Raw genomic sequence first — 18,867 nt, forward strand, 5'->3', positions numbered from 1 at the left:
GAGTTGCAGATGGGAGGCGCACACTCTGGGCCATAGATATCGATTATTATCAAGATAAATGTCATTTTATTATTTCTTTTAAAGGTACAGTGTGTAGAATTTTATGATATCTAGTGTTGAAGTTGCATGTTGCAGCTGAACACCCCTCACCTCACCCTCTCCTTCCAAACATGAAAAATAACCTGTGGTAGCTTCAGTTGTCATAAAAACTCAAAAGGTGTTTAGTTTGTCCAGTCTGGACTAATGTAAAAAACACGGCGGCCTCCGTAAAGAGGACCCCCTCGATGTAAATATAGAGTATTTGAATATAAAGGTTCTTTTCTGGGGTTAAGAAAACTACAATTCATACAATTTAGATGAAACAAACTAGTGAAAACATCATGAGGATTATTCTACATTAAATTTCTGCCAATAGATCCCTTTCACCTATTTCTTACACACTGGACCCTTAAAGTCTGATTTTCTTGATGAGAAAATGAGAAACATTTGATGAACTGCAAAGCATTTTAGAAATCCCAGGTAGATCAATTATGTGTTGTACCTCCTTACTATGCTTACACAATGCATACGTATTCTATCTATACATATTGAACTTTTGTTATTTGTTGTTATATATATACAGTCCAATTATTAAGTCAAAGTACATTTTACATTTTACATTGTACAAAACACAAACCCTCATTCATTTAACAATAAATGTATTGTTATTCATCAATAAGATTATTGATTTATTTATATACGTGTGTGTGTGTGTGTGTGTGTGTGTGTGTGTGTGTGTGTGTGTGTGTGTGTATGTGTGTGCGTGTGTGGAACCTACCTCAAATCAATAGCTATATAACAGTTTACATATATAATACATTTATATTTCCTTATCAAATATGATTGAATGACATTGTTACAGGTAACATATAAATTACTAAATGTACTTATTATTGGAGCAACAGTCTCCAATAATATGCAATGTTTTTTATAATATATAAAATATGTATATAAACACTAACATGAGCCAAGTGGGGTTTTTTTCTTTAAGTCTTGTATTCAAAGCACATTTTGCTTTATAAAGTAAAGAAGAACCGTTTTCAATGAAGAGTTTTGTTGTTTCACTGATCAAGAAAGTTGGTGTCAAGAGTTGTGGCAACACATGAGTATTTCAAGTCATATTTTCGCTGAATAGACCAAAGTCATTTTCTTGAATTTGGAAAACTATTGTGTCACATGTTTTTACTGATACAAAAATGTATATCTACTTTACTGTGCAAGGGTTTTTTACAATCATCAATGTAACTGATTTTTAAAAAAAGACGTCAAGCTCCATTAGCTGGTCAATATTATAAATAGTCACGGAAATATACAAATTTGGACTTCAAAATAAATACACACACTCATTACTAATTGAGCTCAGATCATCGTGGGGTTTATTGTGAAATCCTTGACCAGAAGAGGTACTTCTCTCTCATCTGCCTGAGCTTCACAGTCATGGATACTTGACACAGCGGCTCTGACTGAGGATGGTACAGTCCGACCCACAGCCACTTGACCTGAGGACGTCTCTCATGAATGGAAGCTTGAGAGGGACGAGAGGAGAAGTTTGATTTCGACTTCAGCTCAGAGGAGAAAGTTTGTACTCAGAAGATTAAAGTGAATATTTGATGCTGAACAAGTTTCAGTGCAGCAGAGGAGCATGGACATGGACAGCTGCTGCTCTGAGGTAACAACTCACTGTACTTCTCTCTGCACAGCTCAGAGCAAACATGTCAAGTACACTGGCAGTTATTATTATTATTATTATTATAGGCTCCATAAAGTATTGTTATTTGTGAAAAGTGTACATGTTGCAGAATAATTAACTTTATAACAACATATTGAATGTTGTATCTGAAGATCCAGAGTTCAACAGAGCTCATCCTGCCCTGTTGATGATTTTTCTTTGGCTTTATTCTGACTTTTATTGGGTCTTAGTTAATTTCTTGTGTCATCGTGCCTTTATTTTCTTCAGCTGCAATGATTTGTGGATTCATGGATTAGATGATCAACTTCATTACTTTAATGTTTATGTTTTAATTTATTATTATAAAAAAAGAAGAAAAAATACCATTCTGTGACAGTCAACTGCAAATATTTGGTTTTGGATATTTAGTAAAAGAAAATAAAGCATTGCTTTGGGGATTTTTCACAATTTTCTGACTTTTTGCTTGATTAATTGAGAAATTAATTGGCAGTGAACCAACAATAGAAATGGTCGGTTTCATCCCGAGAGTGATGCAGTGATAATTATAAATTATAGGGAAGAGTCAAAGGGAAGTAAAGTCACATAAAAACTAACATCAAATGAAGTTGGTTTAATCAGAGAATCAGTTATTGTTATTATAATTAATTCTGCAAATTTTAAGCTTCTTGTTTCCAACTGAGAGACAGAAAACAACTGTTCTTCAGTAGATGTCAAAGGAGAACAACCTTATTTAAAGAATGTGAATCTCAGCATCTTTAAACATTTTCAGTCTTGTCCAAGTACAGCAGGAAACCTCGTAACAGTTTGTTCCTGCGGGCACTTCAACCACTTTTACCTCTTTTTTGTTTCATAATTAAAGATTTAAGATAAAGAGGTTTGCAGCCGAAAACAGAAAACAGATAAAGAGAACAGTCTTTTTTTTGTTTCTTTACATATTGCATATTTTAAGTTTATACGTTTTTTTTTTCTTGGCTCAAAAGCCCACAAAAGACAACCATCTTTAATGACATTTCTTTTGTGGGGGTCTTTTATACTTTTTACCTTTTCTGCTTTCTAAAAATGTCTTTCTACTTCTATTTCTTTTTTTTCTTTTTTTTTTATACCACTATCCTGAAAACCATGTTTGGGGTTTAGAAGCTTCATCGCTACTTGTTACATCCAGTTTTCAGTGGTAGATTTATGATTTGTCACTTAACTTTTTGGGATTAACCTCTAAAAATCTGGAAGTTAATTCATCCCAGACGCTTGACTTTTTTTGACGTCTTGCTTGTTGAAGCTTGTTTTCCTGGTAAGTGTCACATGTCATTGTCCCAGTGTCGTCGCTGGTAACATCAGCTGAGATCTGTGATGAGCAACACTAACAGTCTGAGAACAACTAATAATCATTCATGTTTTTCTGCAGTAAGGCAGATATAATCCAAAAAATAAGCAAAAACACAGCAGGTTACCATGGCAATGGCCAAAGCTGTGAATTGAATGACATTGAATGATGATCTCAATCTTCCTTAACATTGATGGAGTATGTGAACACTGAGGGACGACACATCAACAATTGAATTGCTCTCCCTCTGAGAATTTCTAAATCAGATTTTTTTGTATTTCTAAAAATATATCAGAATGTAATTTTCAAATTAAATTGAATAAATTAAAGATAAAAAGTTGCTGCGCACAGTCAGGATACAATTCTGATGGAGAAATAAGATAAAAATTTGACCTTATAATGTCAATTTACTGCCAATTAAAGCCAATTCAATTTCCATCATCCCGCCAATCACCCTCCAAAGAACAGATGATGGGGAATCAGACTCATGCACGACACATATAATTTTCAAAACAATGAAAAATACTCACCCCTTAACACATAAAGATGAACTCACTGGTGTTTTAAAGCCCTGACGTTGAGGGGAAAGTCCAACTGAAACCGTACCTCCCCTTTATTGTCACTCAGCATCTGAATCACAGCTTTCCATGGATCAGACCCGGGGGGGGGGGTTGTAAAGAACGAGTGCTTGTGAAATTGCTGGTGATTTCGAAGCTCCTCGCATTTCACGGAGCAGTTTGTAATGTCATATCCTGCGTTCTCCTGGGAATGTCTCAGCTCGTGCTGGGCCGAGTGGTCCTGCGTCATTCAGACTCCAACTCCTCTCGCCTGGGTCAGGAGACGGCTGCGCAGGGAGGTTACAAGGGTTTATTGAAGCAGCATGTGGCGGTCAGGGAGAGGTGGTTAATTGTGAAATGTTGGGGTTGAATTCCAACAAAAAGGATCTGTGAGGTCTTTGTTTTCCTTTCTCAAAAAGTGTTGAGCAACAAGTTTGACTCACTCTAATGAAAGGTTTCTCTCTCCTCACAGACGGGGAGACCCTAGCGAGGAAAAGGGGTAAAAGGGCGACGCTGAGGAACCATCTGTGGTTGGTTGAACAAGAGGCTGCAGAAACCTGCGATGCCTGAGGACGCTCATAAGGACGCCATGAGAACCCCTGCGACCCCAGAGAAGCCCAGTAACAACGAGCGCCCTGCAGTGACCACAGTAAACATCCCGCTGGTCAATGAAATCCAGCTGACCGCAGCCACCGGCGGGGCGGAGCTGTCCTGCTATCGCTGCACCATCCCGTTCGGAGTGGTGGTGCTCATCGCGGGCATCGTGGTCACTGCTGTGGCTTACAGCTTCAACTCGCATGGATCCACCATCTCTTACTTTGGCCTTGTGCTCCTCTCGGCCGGACTGGTGCTCCTAGCGTCCAGCGCCGTCTGCTGGAAGGTGAGACTGGAGAGGAAGAAGGAGAGGCGGCGGGAGAGCCAGACCGCCCTGGTCACCAACCAGAGGAGTAGTTTTTCTTGAATCCAGATCTCCAGTCTGAACTCAGGCTTCAGCAGATGTTGTCCAGCACGCGTTGCATTTCCGACCTGTAAACGCTTCAAGCGCCGACTCTCAAGGCCCAGAACTGAAAGCTTTGAAGACACTGTAAGGGATTTATTTGTCAGACAGACGTTGAGCATCTGGCGAGCTGGGAATGCAGCCAGAAGGAATGTATCACAATTAAGATGAATTACCACTGTGCAAAGCCATGTAGAGGAAGTCTCCCATTAATCTGCCGTTGGATGTGCGGCTTTGATTGTAATGGGACAGATTGTGGTTTGACGAGTCCGAGAAGGGAGACGGAAAAATCCAGAACAATGATTCATGCCTAATTTTCTACACTTCAACTTGCACATATCTGTTTATAACGTCTCATTGTTCATCTCATAGGGAATGATTGTGAGTTGCCTGTAATGGAAGAACGGTACTTGATTTCCTTAAAAATCTGCCAATATATTCTCTAATTAACCCTAAGTATGTATTCACTTAAAGCACTTTGATTCCTCATAATCATCATATTCTGTATTAAACAACATCTTATGTTAAAAATATAAGTAGTATGGCTTATAATGGCTTAATATGGTGAATTTTTAAATTGTGTTGAGGCCATGGTCTCGTTGTCCATGATGTAAAACAAATATGACATGTAACACATGTTCTGTTTTGATGTAATCGTTTGCATGTATTAACTGTTAACAGGACGTCATGAGGTTTAATAAACTCATTAACACTCAAATATGTGAAAGTGTGAAGAACCATTGTGAAGGTTTGTAAGAGGGAAACAGATATTTTGAGGGTGAAGCCCTGTTCAAGCTACTCTATTTTCAGCCCGACAAATTTTGCAATTCGCAGACGAAAGTCCCCGATCGGTACGGAAACGGCAGTCGTTAATCGCGATGTGTGAACTCTGGAACAAAGCGAAAAATTGAGGCTTGGTGACACGTCCCTGACGAGTTCAGATTTCAGATTTCCATGCTATTGGAAATCTAGTCAGAATTGGCTACAATGTTGGCCAACTCTAGCCAGTCAGAGCGTAGGACGGAGGCTACACGAAGTAATGAGGTGCCTCTGATTTTTTACACCACACGTCTGTAATCAGGGAAATCAAGCGATAACCAATAGTTTAGGTTTAGACAGAAAAAACAGAATGCCTGACAGTTCTGGTTAGGCTTGGTCAGTTTTCTCTTTTGCGCTTTCTGAATCGGTTCACCTTGTCCAGCCTGATATGTCTTACTGCCGAATGATAACGTAGAAGCACAGGATGATAAGTTGTTCAGATCTTCTTTCACACGTACACAACACAGCGGGAGGTTTTCTGCACAGACACAGGTTCACAACAGCATCAAATCCCCAGCGAGATGAGGCGAGCTGGAACAGCCAAAGTTCAAAGCTGTGGTCAGGATGTGGTTAGCCTAGCCACATAACATAAAGACTGGAAACAGGGGAATAGAGCAAACCGAGCTCGCTCCAAAGCAAAAGATTTAACTTACGACTGCAACTCGGTAATGACTAGACTATTTGTGATTCATTTGCACAAACATAAAAAAGTTGGGGATTTAGTTCATGTCCTGGACTTAACTGCATCTGGGTTGCCAGATGCAGTTGGCAGGCACAGATATGGGTTCCACAGTCGCAATGGTATCGATCCTGACAACCCTGGAGGCTACAAGCAAGAAAGAAACTCTTAAACATTTCAAACCCTCACCACATACAAATGAGAAACTGTGTTAATATCGAGACATTTCTCTCACACATGTGAGGTTTACATCATTCATGTCATTGTACTCTGAGAAACAGTTTACCTGCACTTGCCCAGTGTTATTTTCCTTATCTGACATCCATTTTTTAAATTTTTGGGTCAGGCTTTTAAAGCTGATAAGAAAAGTGAAAATTCTTATTGAGTCCCTATCGCTGTTTGTGTTGAAAGAAGAGAGAAGGTTTCTGGGTCGGTGAAGCGATGAGTTATTGTAGTAACACTCAGCTCTCTGCTCTCACGGCTGAATTGAAGGAAACGTGTCTTTCTCTCATGATGTGCATGGGTGTGCCTGAGTCTGCAGACACAAATATACAGCCTCATGTTGATCATTTAAAACAATCAAACCCAACGTGGGTAAAAAAGATTTGCAGTTAAATAAATAGGTGGGTCTTGTCAAATTGTCGCCAAATAATTTGTAGTATAACCTGAAGCTCTTCCTCTGACTCCTGTGAGACTTGGCTAAGAGATGATGAGAATTGACCACTGAGAGCAGATGAGAGAGAGCACTGGAGACAAGGAATCAATGGAGATATTTAAATTGACTGGTTGTATATGGTTACATTTTAAAGCATCAGGCCTTTACTCATGATTACTTTACTTTAGATATTAGAAGTACACAGTTTTTGAATCGGGGTACTCAATTTGTGAACTTTATGCCACTGCACTGATCTTACATTCCTGGACTACAAACTGGATCCTCAACAAATAATACGTTGTCATCTTGTGTTCTCACCTACAGGTGATCGGACACAGCAACCTACACCTCTGCTCTGTCACCAACATCTTTCCTCTTTCTTTTTTGTCCAGACGCTGTGAAGCACCACAGACGCTCTGCTGGTCGTCTTCCACTGTGAAGCACTGTACTCAAAACAAAAGAAGCAGTCGTCGCACCTGATGCTCATTCTACAAAGAGGTTAACTGACCCTTCATGTCTGTTTTCAGTCTGTCGCCTTTTAAAAGTCACATTTTATTTATTTATTTCCCGTTCCAAGATTTAAATTCTCAGTGGGAAAAAAGAAGCTGAACTCTCCTGTTTGACCCTGTTAAGTTTAAAATAGCCCCGGACGTGGAAGTATATTTTTAGGCAGCATTTGCATTGCTATGCGTCCCTGTGACACCAGACACTACAACTAAATGGTTTCCTTGCGTCAGAGGAGAACCTACAACACACTTTGTCACTTATGGGAGATCACCACCACACACACAGGCGACTACAGACTGGTACCGTGTGGACTCTGGGGATCAGGTCTGCAACATATTTACGAGACACATGACACAGTGTGGCGTCACGTCGCCGTTTGTCAGGTTAGAGGGAGGCAGACTGAAGCTGGAAAAACGGGTGACTTGATATGAAGTTTGACAGGTGCTCGCCCTCAGCGTCTTTAGTCTCTTTACACACGGCTGGCAACTCATGCACTCATGTGCGTCACTTTTTGTGCCTCATGTGGTTTCATGCCAGGTTGGCAAACTGATAAACAGCAAAAAACTCAAGTCATCTAAGTGGAATTAATTTCACCACAACAAAGAAACACTCAAATACAATAATAACAAAAATAATTCAGCGACTTAGTATTAACCGTCAAATTGGCCTCAAGTGTAAAAAGCAAAAGTACTCAGTATCAAGTTTTCATTGTTGGTGAAAACCTTGTGTCCCAAAGGATCAGATAAGGTAGGGAAGGAGACGTGTAAGAAAAGGAAGGTAGTTAGGACAAAAGGTGATAAAATAAATGGTACAAACTACAGACAAACACGAAATTAAAGATAAACATGAAGACGTGAGGAAAGAATGATAGAAGGAAATCCAAGAAGAGGGAAGAAATATGTATGTGAAGAGGAAGAAGGACAGAGGTAAGGACACATGGAAATAAATAAAGGAAAGAGGGGGAAGTAAAGAACAGACATGAGGAAATTAAGGAAGGAAGGCAGGAAGAAGTTAATGCAAAGGTCAAAATCAGTTAGAGGGAGGAGAGCAAAGACAGAAACTGAGAAAGATGGAGGGAAAAAGAAAAACGAAGGAGAACTGAAGGAGATGGAAAGAAGGAGAGATATAAAACAAGGGACACAAAGAGTATGGAAGGCTATCCATAGTAAGGAAGCACACGAAGAAGGAGTAAGACAAAGAGAAAGAAAGGAGGAAAGGAAAAGTGGCCAGAAAGGATGAAGAAATATAAAAGAAGAAAAGAGAAGAAAGAAAGAAAGAAAGAAAGAGGGGGTTAGAGAGATTTAAAAAGATGGTTAAGAAAGAATTAGAGACTAAAATGACCTGAAGGAAAAACGCACAGGAAAAGAATGGAAATGACTGATTAAATGATTTAACCTAAACTATACCACATGCTTTCTAACTTCAGATTTAAATGGATTAAAAGTTAATTTCCCATTGAAATACAGTGGATTAGAAGTTTCTAGAATGGAAACACTGCAGCACGTGATTATGATGAATACAATAAGTACAGTTCTTCTTTCTACTCAGGAACAAAACACTGAAGAAACTTTCATCGGAAATTCCAGGCTTCAGCACAACTGACTGCACTCGGTTCAAATCCAACACAATTAAACATAATGAGTTCAGCATCACAGGGATCCTGTTCACTTCACTTCAGTCTAATAAAACAGCTGCAGACATAGCGTGAACACGCTGAGACAGACGTGACCCGACAGCTCGCTGACCAGCTGACTGGACCGAGCTCACATTTTGGTTATTTTCTAGAACAACCTGGAAGGCAGAGAAGCCAGATGTTTGTAGAGTCTTGTTTTACTTGACCCGGCACAGCTCGCATGGATGTTGACATTATTCATTTTTGCTCTGTTGCTGGAGAAAGAACAAATACTGTGTGGATAAGATCTGTTCCAAAAACAAAGAAAAAAAGTTTTCTGGGTGTCAGGAGACGAAGATGACAGATCAAAACTAAACTTGACAGATTTCACGCAACTATTTTCATTAGATTTCATTGTTGCTTATGTTTCATTTTGGCTCATGCTTCACAAAAGTCACATTTTTCATGTTGTGTTTGAAATTCTCAGAGGCTCCTTGAGGTCAATCTTAGAAAACCCCCCAAAAACATAACTTAGGCAGCTTTCACACCTTGTTTGGTCTCGACCTTTGCACTTTTCAGTTTAGTCTGAGCCAAAATATCAGGCGCGAAAAGTGCATGGGGCTACAGCCTGGACCAACAGACCAAAATGCAGGCCGACCAAAAGAGGAGATCTCGGTCTGGTCAAAACTGAAACATGGTTTGATTCGTTCGCAGTGTGAGAACACTTTTTTAGATGGTTCAGACTTTCTGACAAATTGCAGGAAGTTGAGACATCATTAAACAATAGAAGAAGAAAAAGAAAAGGAAGTGGCTCACAGGATTGCTTGTAGTCTTCACCTCTGACAGTCAAAATGTGATACATTTGAACAAGTGTGGAGTACCACCTGTCCAACTGACAACACACCAATGTCAAACACGGCCAATCAATGTCAAGAATAGGTAGATGTAGCCCATGTAGGTGATGACAACAGGACGCATGTCATACAAAATTCCTAAGAGGGATCCCACAATTACAATATGAAACCAAAACTAACCAGATCAAATGTAAACAATGTAACAAAGACATGAGGCTTTCATGTGTAAAAATGTAAGTGCATGGTAACATGCCTACATCATGCTGGTGTTTAGCAAATTAGTGCAAAAGGACAAGAGGCCACATCCACATGATTACTCGAAACTTTCACCTTTGACATTATAGGCCTAGTGACAAACCTTATGATATCATGCATCACAAGACAGTACGAGTTAGCAGCTACTACTTTCCCCGGATTTTCATTTGGATGTCCTGTTAAAGGAATAATTCACCCAAAAATGAGTGAGAGCACAGGAACAGTATTGAGGCATTTCATGTTTTCTACGTTTTGAGAAGGTATCATCATTTACTTCAATTGTATTGGATTTGGCTGTTTACCTCTCAAACTCCAAAAGTGTTGTGTGGGATCAAACACTTCACCCATCCCTCCTTCAGCATAGTGGTGAGTAAATGATGAGGGAATTTTCATTTTTGGGTGAACTATCCCTTTAAGTCTTAATGCTAATGTGAAATGGGTACAAATCTCTGTCCCTGTAAGAAAACCAAATGGTAGTTAGTATTTTTTCATTTTAATTCTGATAAATAATTAACACTATGTCAGCCAATTTGTCTGCATTCCCCCTAATTCATTAAGGACTACCTGGTAGTATTCCTGGGGAATTGGAGCCAATTTTGGTATAACTGAATTATAGGAAAAACAGAGGCTCTCTTCAGACAGGCTCTGATAATATGTTATAGATTTAAAAAGCATAATTTTTGCTAAGGCTATCTTCTGTCTGGCGTCAGTCTGGGATCCTGTGAAGACACTGGAGACTGTTTAAATCCACAGAAGACTGCAGGAAGATCTCCACAATGCTTGGAACAACCAATGTGTCATATATCTTGTAGATATAATGTGAATTAGTGCTGTTTTACAGCCAAAGGCTGCTCACAGCAAATGTTTTGATTCCTTGTGTTTGCTGCACCTCGTATGCTCCCTTTACATTGAGTGACAATACCATTTGCACAGTACTGTGCAGTATATGAGCCGTGGATCACATGGATCTGCTCTGGAGTCTGTACACGTGAACAGCAGCTGTTCAGGGATCTGTGGATGTCTCTGCTGCTACATTCTGGACTAAACCTCCATATAGGAGAGGACAGCGCCCACTGGAAGGAAGTTAAACTCCGGAGTTGGAGCATAAAGGTGAGCCAAACGACATCAGTGAAATGCTTCTCAGTCTCACGCATAAGCTCAGCTCTTTCCTTCCAGGAGAGGTGTGTCTGTTCCACGATCGGTTGGTTTGGTTTTGATTGAACCGAGGTGGTTTGAGGGCACAATGAAGGAATATGACCAATGCAGTAAAGACGATGACAATAATAAATTATGCTGCATGGGTCAACATGCTAAATCTGACAGCCTACAACTAGAACTACCTCAGTGAGTGGTCTGATCTGAAGTTAGCATTAGCCAAACACCCCCCCCCCCCAAAAAAACACCCTGTGCACTGATTGTAAAACAGACATATTCTGCTCATATTGAGGTTGATCATTATAATTTGTGTTATTACTTGAAAAGGTTTACATGCTCTAATCAGAAAACACATCACTTTCCTCATAGTGTCCATTGCTGCAGTTCCTCTTTTCAGCCTCTGTCTGAAATACTTGGTTTGAGCTCCTGTCAGTATAATGTAGAACTAAGTGGTTGCGAGGTACCACAACTTCCAACATGATCAATATAATCAACAGGCTGCAGGTCAATTCACTTTCTGTCCTACATGCATAATAATGTCTGGCTGTTAGGCAGTATCCTTTCTACCTTCTTTCTTTTGGGTTGTTCTTTTTTGAGAAACCCATGAGAACTTTATGTCAGTGCAAAAGGACACCGTTTATAGTTTGGGACCAAAGTGCAAACCCTCTTCTCTGAAGAGAATAAGAGGCAGCAATAATTTAGAGTGTGACAGTGGTTCTGGCGTGACAGGCTCTGTCTATAGTTCTTTCATGTGCTGCCAGTGGTTCTTGGAGTGTCTGATGTGTTGGCTGCCCACACTCCCACAGGGTTCGCCCTCATTCCATAATAAAGAGACGGCTCTTCCTGACCAGTTCCTCCCACTTTTTTTAACAGTAAATCCCACCTCAACAGAAGTATAGTGCCATCTTCAAAAACATTGTCCTTCAAAGCTTTCGGAATCAAAAACCCAACAAGGGGCTTATAAACAGTACTACCCTTTATTTGCCCCCAAACATGTTGGTGTTTGAAGAGCTGCTTTCAGACATGCGCTGCAGTCCTGACATTTTCTTAAAATGTATATGTGAATACAAATGTCAGTTGTTCCGGACATTTTTCACAACTTTTCCGGAACTGGAAATGGAGAATGTCTGAGTGAGCCCATGTGAGAATATAGTAGGAATATGTCTGTACAATTCTCAACGAGCAACTGGACATGTTTCTAATGTGCGATGGGCACGGAACTGAAAGAACACAAATATCTCAGGATGAAAAAGAGGAGCCATATGCATAGACGATGCAGATAAATACTTGGAAAGATGACAAGATTGGAGTTTTTGGTGAAAAGGGCCGACACTGGTGTTGATGTTTGGAAGCAAAAACATGATTTCTGCAGAAGAATTTATACACCATGTCCTGCCTCCTGCAAGATCTACCCAGGCTCAACCCCTCGCCTGAATGTTCTGGACAGTTTTCTGTTGATGTGAATGCGTCTGACCCAGACAATCTCATGCTGCATTATTCATATGTGAAAGACAAAGTCAATTTTCTTCACATTTTCCTGAGATAATGTCTAAAAACTGTCTCTGTTAACCCACCTTTAATGAAAGCATTTTTTGGACAGGTTATTTGTCCTTTCATCTTTGATTTTGCCTCAAAACTACAAAATGGTAGAGATGCTTGTCACCAACTTCTGTCATTTACGAGTTGAACAACAAGCTACTGTACATTCAAGACCTTCCATAAAAGTATGACTCCATAGTGGATCTCTAGAAGCAACCTTTTATGACCCATATTTAACAATGTCAGACTGTTTTTCAGCAAATCATCCCTTAAGTGACTGCAGTAATTATGACAGTTTAAAGTACAGAGGTTTTAATCACAGAAATGTCCTTTACATATCATGTTAAGACGAATACAAATTATTTAAACCATTTTTATTCACAACAGGGCTTCTAGGAACAGCTTCGTAGAGCTCTGTGTGTTATAACAGCAGCTGGATGTCATCGTTAAATCTGATCATTTAAATCAATGCTTTGCCACATCTGAATCCTCTTTCGGAAATTCAAAGTTTGTGGCCAGCGCCAGAGGAAGACGAAGGTTTTGAAGAAAAAAAAACTGACAAAACAAAAGGAAAGTTAACACCCTGTAGTCAGTCCCATCACTTATCACGGATGATTATGTCCATATGTGTGAGGGAGAAGTCATGAGTTTGTTTAGCTTTTCCCAGGACTGTACTTTGTGTCGCTGCCTCTGACGCACATGCTTCGGCAAAAGATGGGAAAAGTGTGTGTCAGCCTCTTACTCATCGTCCCACAGAGCGATAACATACTGTACATGGCTGATAGGCATCTGTGAAAATCAGGTAAAAGGCTGTTGTTATTGTGACACTAAGCTCTTTTTAAATGATTTCTGGGAAAGCTGCTTCTAATCTGCAGGACTTGAGAAATAGAGCCACTGGAGGATTTGTTAATCAAAGATATTTGCCTCTGCTTTGATGAAGCAAATGTCTCGGAGGCCTGTTGCATAAATTTGGTCTGACGAAAGCACATGAAGCAACTGTAAACTGTATTCAGTCACATATGATGCAGCTTAAACAAAGCAGTCTAAGATGGTCTGGGGTGGGCTGGATATACGCCAATGACTCAGTCTTTAACGTATCTACCAGAGTTTCATTGGAAATCCTGATGATAGTGTGTACTTTTTATTTATGGGTTTTTAAAAGGGAAAAAGTTAAAAGAAAACCTATTGACGTAATAATTCCACAAATGTCCGTCTGTTATCTCAAGAACTGTTTATCTTATCTTCACAATTGGCATGTGTATAGTTAAGGGCCCAAAAAAGTGTAGGACAATAACTGATTCTCTAGATCCGGGTTTTGTGTAGTGAGTCGAGCTTTACTGAACTTTGAATAAACAGCTCTTTGTGGTACAGGCCAAGCTTACAGCCCATTGCAATCAGACAGGTTTAGAACAGCCATTGCACTTGTGTTATATACCTATTAGTAACCTGTATGTTAATGATTTTTATACTTGAGCTTCTTTGCACTCTGCACCACTGCATGCTTAGTAATTAAATGTTTTTTGTCTACCCTTGCACATCTTGTTTCCAGACATGCAACTCTATTTGCACAAAGTAGTAATACATGTGTATTTTGCGAGTTTCTTGTAGTCTGTTGTCAATTGTATGTCTATCTGTGTAAGTACACAGAGCGCCATTAAATTGGAGTCAAATTCCTAGTATGTGTACTAAAGCTGATTCTGATACTGATTCTATTACTGTAAATGGCCACATGAGATTTTTAGAAGCTGCTGAGAATCTGTCATTTTAAACATAAAGCTCTGAAACTGCCTGTAATTGTCTTGTAAGGCAGGACAATAATACCACACGTTCATTATTCCATCTATAATGATAAACATCCGCAAACCTAAAACAAAGTCGTTTTTTCTACTTAAACCACTTTTACCACCTCGAGTGAAAATGCTTCAATGTGACACACTGAAAACAGCAAACATATTTTGTTATGTAATTGGATGGACTTGTTGCATTATCCTGCTGCACTTATGACAACTTATGAAAACAAAGACTGTTAATAAAAATGCTAAATTTTAAATAATCAATTTCTCACTATATGTTTTACAGTGTTCTTTATTTAATGAGAGTTAATGAAAATCATTTATTTTCCATAAAACACAAAAACAGACAAAAAGCATCAGCTTCTAATTAAATCTTGTTTTGCATCTAAAGGACACTAAAGCGTTTTCCCTCCCGTCAGTGAATTAAGTAAATAATTTGAACGGCTCAGGGAGGAAATAAGAAGGTGTGTCTGACATGCCCGCAGAGGTCATTTAACAAACACAATGATGTCATGGGAAGTAACGTCTTCACAGCACTCGGTTTCCTATTCATGTGAACAGCTGAGCTGCTTTGGGGAGCTGAAACTTTCCTGCCCGAGTCTCATAAACCCACAAAAATCCCTCCCCAATTGTTTCCATTGTCTGCTTCACCTCTTCACGTGCAGTTTATAACACATCTTTATAACTGAGGTTATTGTTGCTGTCAGCAGAAGAAAGGCCCACACACTAAGTGAAAGGACCCGCTCTTGTTAAAGGTTTTGGATGATTCTTCATTGTTCCACACGTATCTGAGAAAGAATGACATGAAAACAATCCACACATTGTTTCCAACAAGTTTCAGCTTCAACATGAAGCTTTGCTCATCTAAATAAATGCAGGCCTTGTTCTGTAAACTCAAATCAATTTAGCTGTCACTTATTTCATATATATAATCAGGCAATGGGTGGAGACCAAGTGAAACAAACAGGGGCAGGACATGATGTATAATTCTGCTGTGGAAATCACACTGGTTTTGTTTACAGCAGATTGACATGGGCGCCGGCCCTTATCGCCAAAAGTGTTTGAATCTTGTTGTCTTTCCAAGTTGATGTCTTCTTCGTGTATTCTTTTTTTGTGTCCATCTCTTTTAGAACTGTCAGAAAAAGTTCCACTCACTTGCTATGATTTTACGGCTGTGTTCTCACATGGGCTCGCTCTGATATTTTCCAGACATCTTACCAGGGGGCTGGAAGGACAAGTTCCAGTAAATGTCCGGAGCAGCTGACCTGGGAATTTGCGTTCTCACATACAGTGCAGCCCCTGTGGATCATTTCAGGAAAAAGGTCCGGAGCTCAGTGCATGCCTGAAAGCAGCTCAATGCACATCTTACAAACTGCAAGCCTTGATATGGATACGGCCCAGTCACATACAGTGGAATCGCTACATCCTTCTAGTGTTGCAGTGGGGATAACGACGGATGATGTCAAAGATGGAAACCTGACGCTGAACTTCAAACCAAGACCTGAGCTGTAGTTATCCACACAGGGGATCCTGTTAACCACTTCCGTGAAGTATGAAGTTCAACTTTAGGCTATAGTCTTGTCACGGTTGATTTTTCTTCTGAAACTGGTTTTGTGCTTGAAAAGATGCTTGTCTCACACACACGCTTGTCTTCCCCAAACCAAAACATGTGAGGTCTTGCAGCATTTTTCTAACAGTGATGAGAAAACATCATATATGAGCCACCTGATCATACATCTTGAATCTATGTGACATTTTCAGCAACAGTTCAAATGAACTAATGAGAAAATGCAGTTTCGTGTATAACACAAACCAGCAGGCCACCACCCTGGATTCCTCCCCCGCCCTCCCCCGGTCTCACCCTCCCTCCCGAGTGTAAACAGCGTCACTGTGAGCCCCAGAGGGGGAGGTGTGTTTGGATGAGACCTCGGGGTGCTTCTGTGGTGTTTATCAGCTGTGGACATTCCTCCGAGCGCTGCCTGGGGAAGGAGCACACAAGCTGCTGCGATGACGTACAGGAGACAATGGTGCGGAGTCAGTTCTCTGGCCCCCCTGCTGATTCAAACAGGGTGTGAATGTGGGCCGCAGCACAAAAGAGCCGAGGCATTAAAACTGAGGCAAAACTGGAAGAGAAGGCCCAGAGAAAAACATGTGCCATTAATCTGTGAGATATTTAACTCCTCTTATTCACCAGAGGAAACTGAATCAGTAACTGAATCATGATTTAAACTGATTATAAAAGTGGGTTTGTGCAATCTTGTTGAGACTGTGTCATTTGAAGGATTTCATAGTTTTTAATGATTGTTTTGGCTGTGAAACATTCTGCCAAATCAGCTCATTGACCCAGTATTAACCCAGGCATTATATCCCCTTTATTTGAATGAGAGATTAATAATGAGAATCAAATTGAGAAATGAGTGAGCATGGTTACTTGTTTTTGTTATGGTCAGATCAAGTCATTTTAGACAACACCAAAAGATATCGTCAAAAGTGAATATATTGATTCAACTGTTAATTTAATGATATAATAAATGTACTATATGTTCCAACCAAAACAGTTTATCTGAATCAGTCAATAGTTTGTTGCATTTACAGCACAAACTCTCACTGTCAACAAGGAGTTGGACGACTTTTCTATACCGAACTGGCAAGTAAATATTTCCAATAAATACATTTTGTATTTTGCATTTTCTAGAACCTTATTTCAATCCAAAGTACAGAACTTAATCCAACATAAATCAAGTATGTAACTATTCAATCAGTCAATACAATTTTATTTGTATTACCCATATTAACAAATTACAATTCACCTCATAGTGCTCAACATGGTGCGACATCCTCTGCCCTTAACCCTCAACAAGATGAGAAAAACAAGGAGAGAACAAAACCCTCAGAGAGCCACAGTGGAAGTTTGAGAGAACCCTCTCTCAGGATGGACAGAAGTGCAATAGATAAGAAAAAAGAAAATATGCAGAAAGTTGTTGAGTGATGGTGAGCGTGCCTGTGGCTTGGTGCTGGAGAGATCATCCTAACAAACATATAAATGACAAAAATCCCAGTTTCAGATAGATAGACAGATATATATATAGATAGGTAGGTAGATAGATGGATAGATAGATAGATAGATAGATAAACAGATCGATAGATAGATAGATAGATAGATAGATAGATAGATAGATAGATAGATAGCTAGATAGATAGATAGATAGGTAGATAGATAGATAGATAGTTTATGCAGACTGGTGGCGGGTCCTTGGCGAGAGGAAACCATGAGTTCTGGGAGGAGCAGGTTCCCACACCCAGAAGAAGAGACACACACATCACTCTAACACAAACAGTCCGACACTCAGGAAGGAAAGGGCTCTCTTTGGGCCTTTTTTTATCAGATCTGCGAGATCCTCGGCCCGTCCATCACACGCTGCTGTCCGGGAGGTGGAGACCCAACCCACACTCTTCTTCTTCATGTATGTATGTCAGATCCAGACGGCTGGAGTAGAGAACAGAAAAGGAAACTTCACCTGATGTTGCATTTATTGTGTATCTGTCTTCTGTGCCTTGTTTGACAATTCACCTTGTTGACACCTGCAAGAAATTTCTTGGAAAATGTTTTTCCTCCCGTAGTTGTTTCCATTAGATTTTTGTCACTCAGACTCGTAGGATTTCATTTTGTGGAAACTTGTAAGAAGCTTGTTCATATTGTCCCGAATGTTCCTTCTTGGGAGTTTCCCAAATTGTTTTAATTGGGGATGGGAAAAAAAGCTAAGCCAAGTGTCTTGATCACCCCCTGTAGGCTGGCTGGAGTACAATAATAAATACAGCCTCATCCATGGTTACAGAAGGGACATGGACCAAACTCAATGTCTCTCACAACCTTTGGGTTTTTTGTTGATATCAAAACAGGATGAAACGTCATGATTGGCAGCTGAGACGGTGTGTATCAGCAGGACCTCGACTCCGCAGCTCCATCCAATGATCGCTGCTGTGCAGCCTCTGGCTCCACGAGAGTAAGATGGCAGCGTTTGTATCTGGGATACTCTGGCTTTATTTTTGCACAGTGGGAGGAAGTGGAGTCCATCTTTATTTACTTTTTTAGTTTTGCTTTTCCAGATGATGTGTTCTCATTTTATTCCAAACAAACAAATGTATTTGTTTGAAGCATGTTGAAGCATTTTCCATCCACTTTTGCGTACAGCCTTGAAATGTCCGAAAATGATCATTCTTTGCTGTTTTGCAAAGAAGAAAAAGAACTTGACTTAATTTTCTTACTCTTGATTTAATATCAAACTGATTTTAATTTATTTTCTCTTAACTAAAGGATAAATGAAATAAATCAGTGGAACGAGTTCCACAGTGACAGCCATTAGTTCTAAACTGTGTTTCTGAGCGTCGCTCAGC

General features: G+C 39.8%; 1 protein-coding gene across 1 annotated transcript; it reads left to right on the forward strand.

The window, feature by feature from the left end:
• Positions 1-1,480: 1,480 nt before the first annotated feature.
• Positions 1,481-5,322, forward strand: tmem100a (transmembrane protein 100a). Its single transcript, XM_020094432.2, has 2 exons — positions 1,481-1,708; positions 4,080-5,322. The coding sequence occupies exon 2, from the start codon at positions 4,170-4,172 to the stop codon at positions 4,566-4,568; it is 399 nt and encodes a 132-aa protein (XP_019949991.1). The 5' UTR covers positions 1,481-1,708; positions 4,080-4,169; the 3' UTR covers positions 4,569-5,322.
• The last annotated feature ends 13,545 nt before the right edge of the window (positions 5,323-18,867 follow it).

Source organism: Paralichthys olivaceus, chromosome 5 (assembly GCF_024713975.1).
Source record: "Paralichthys olivaceus isolate ysfri-2021 chromosome 5, ASM2471397v2, whole genome shotgun sequence".
Lineage (NCBI taxonomy): Eukaryota > Metazoa > Chordata > Actinopteri > Pleuronectiformes > Paralichthyidae > Paralichthys > Paralichthys olivaceus.

Excerpts from the sequence above, each read along its gene's own strand:
- tmem100a (XM_020094432.2), top strand. The coding sequence starts at position 4,170 with ATGCCTGAGGACGCTCATAAGGACGCCATGAGAACCCCTGCGACCCCA.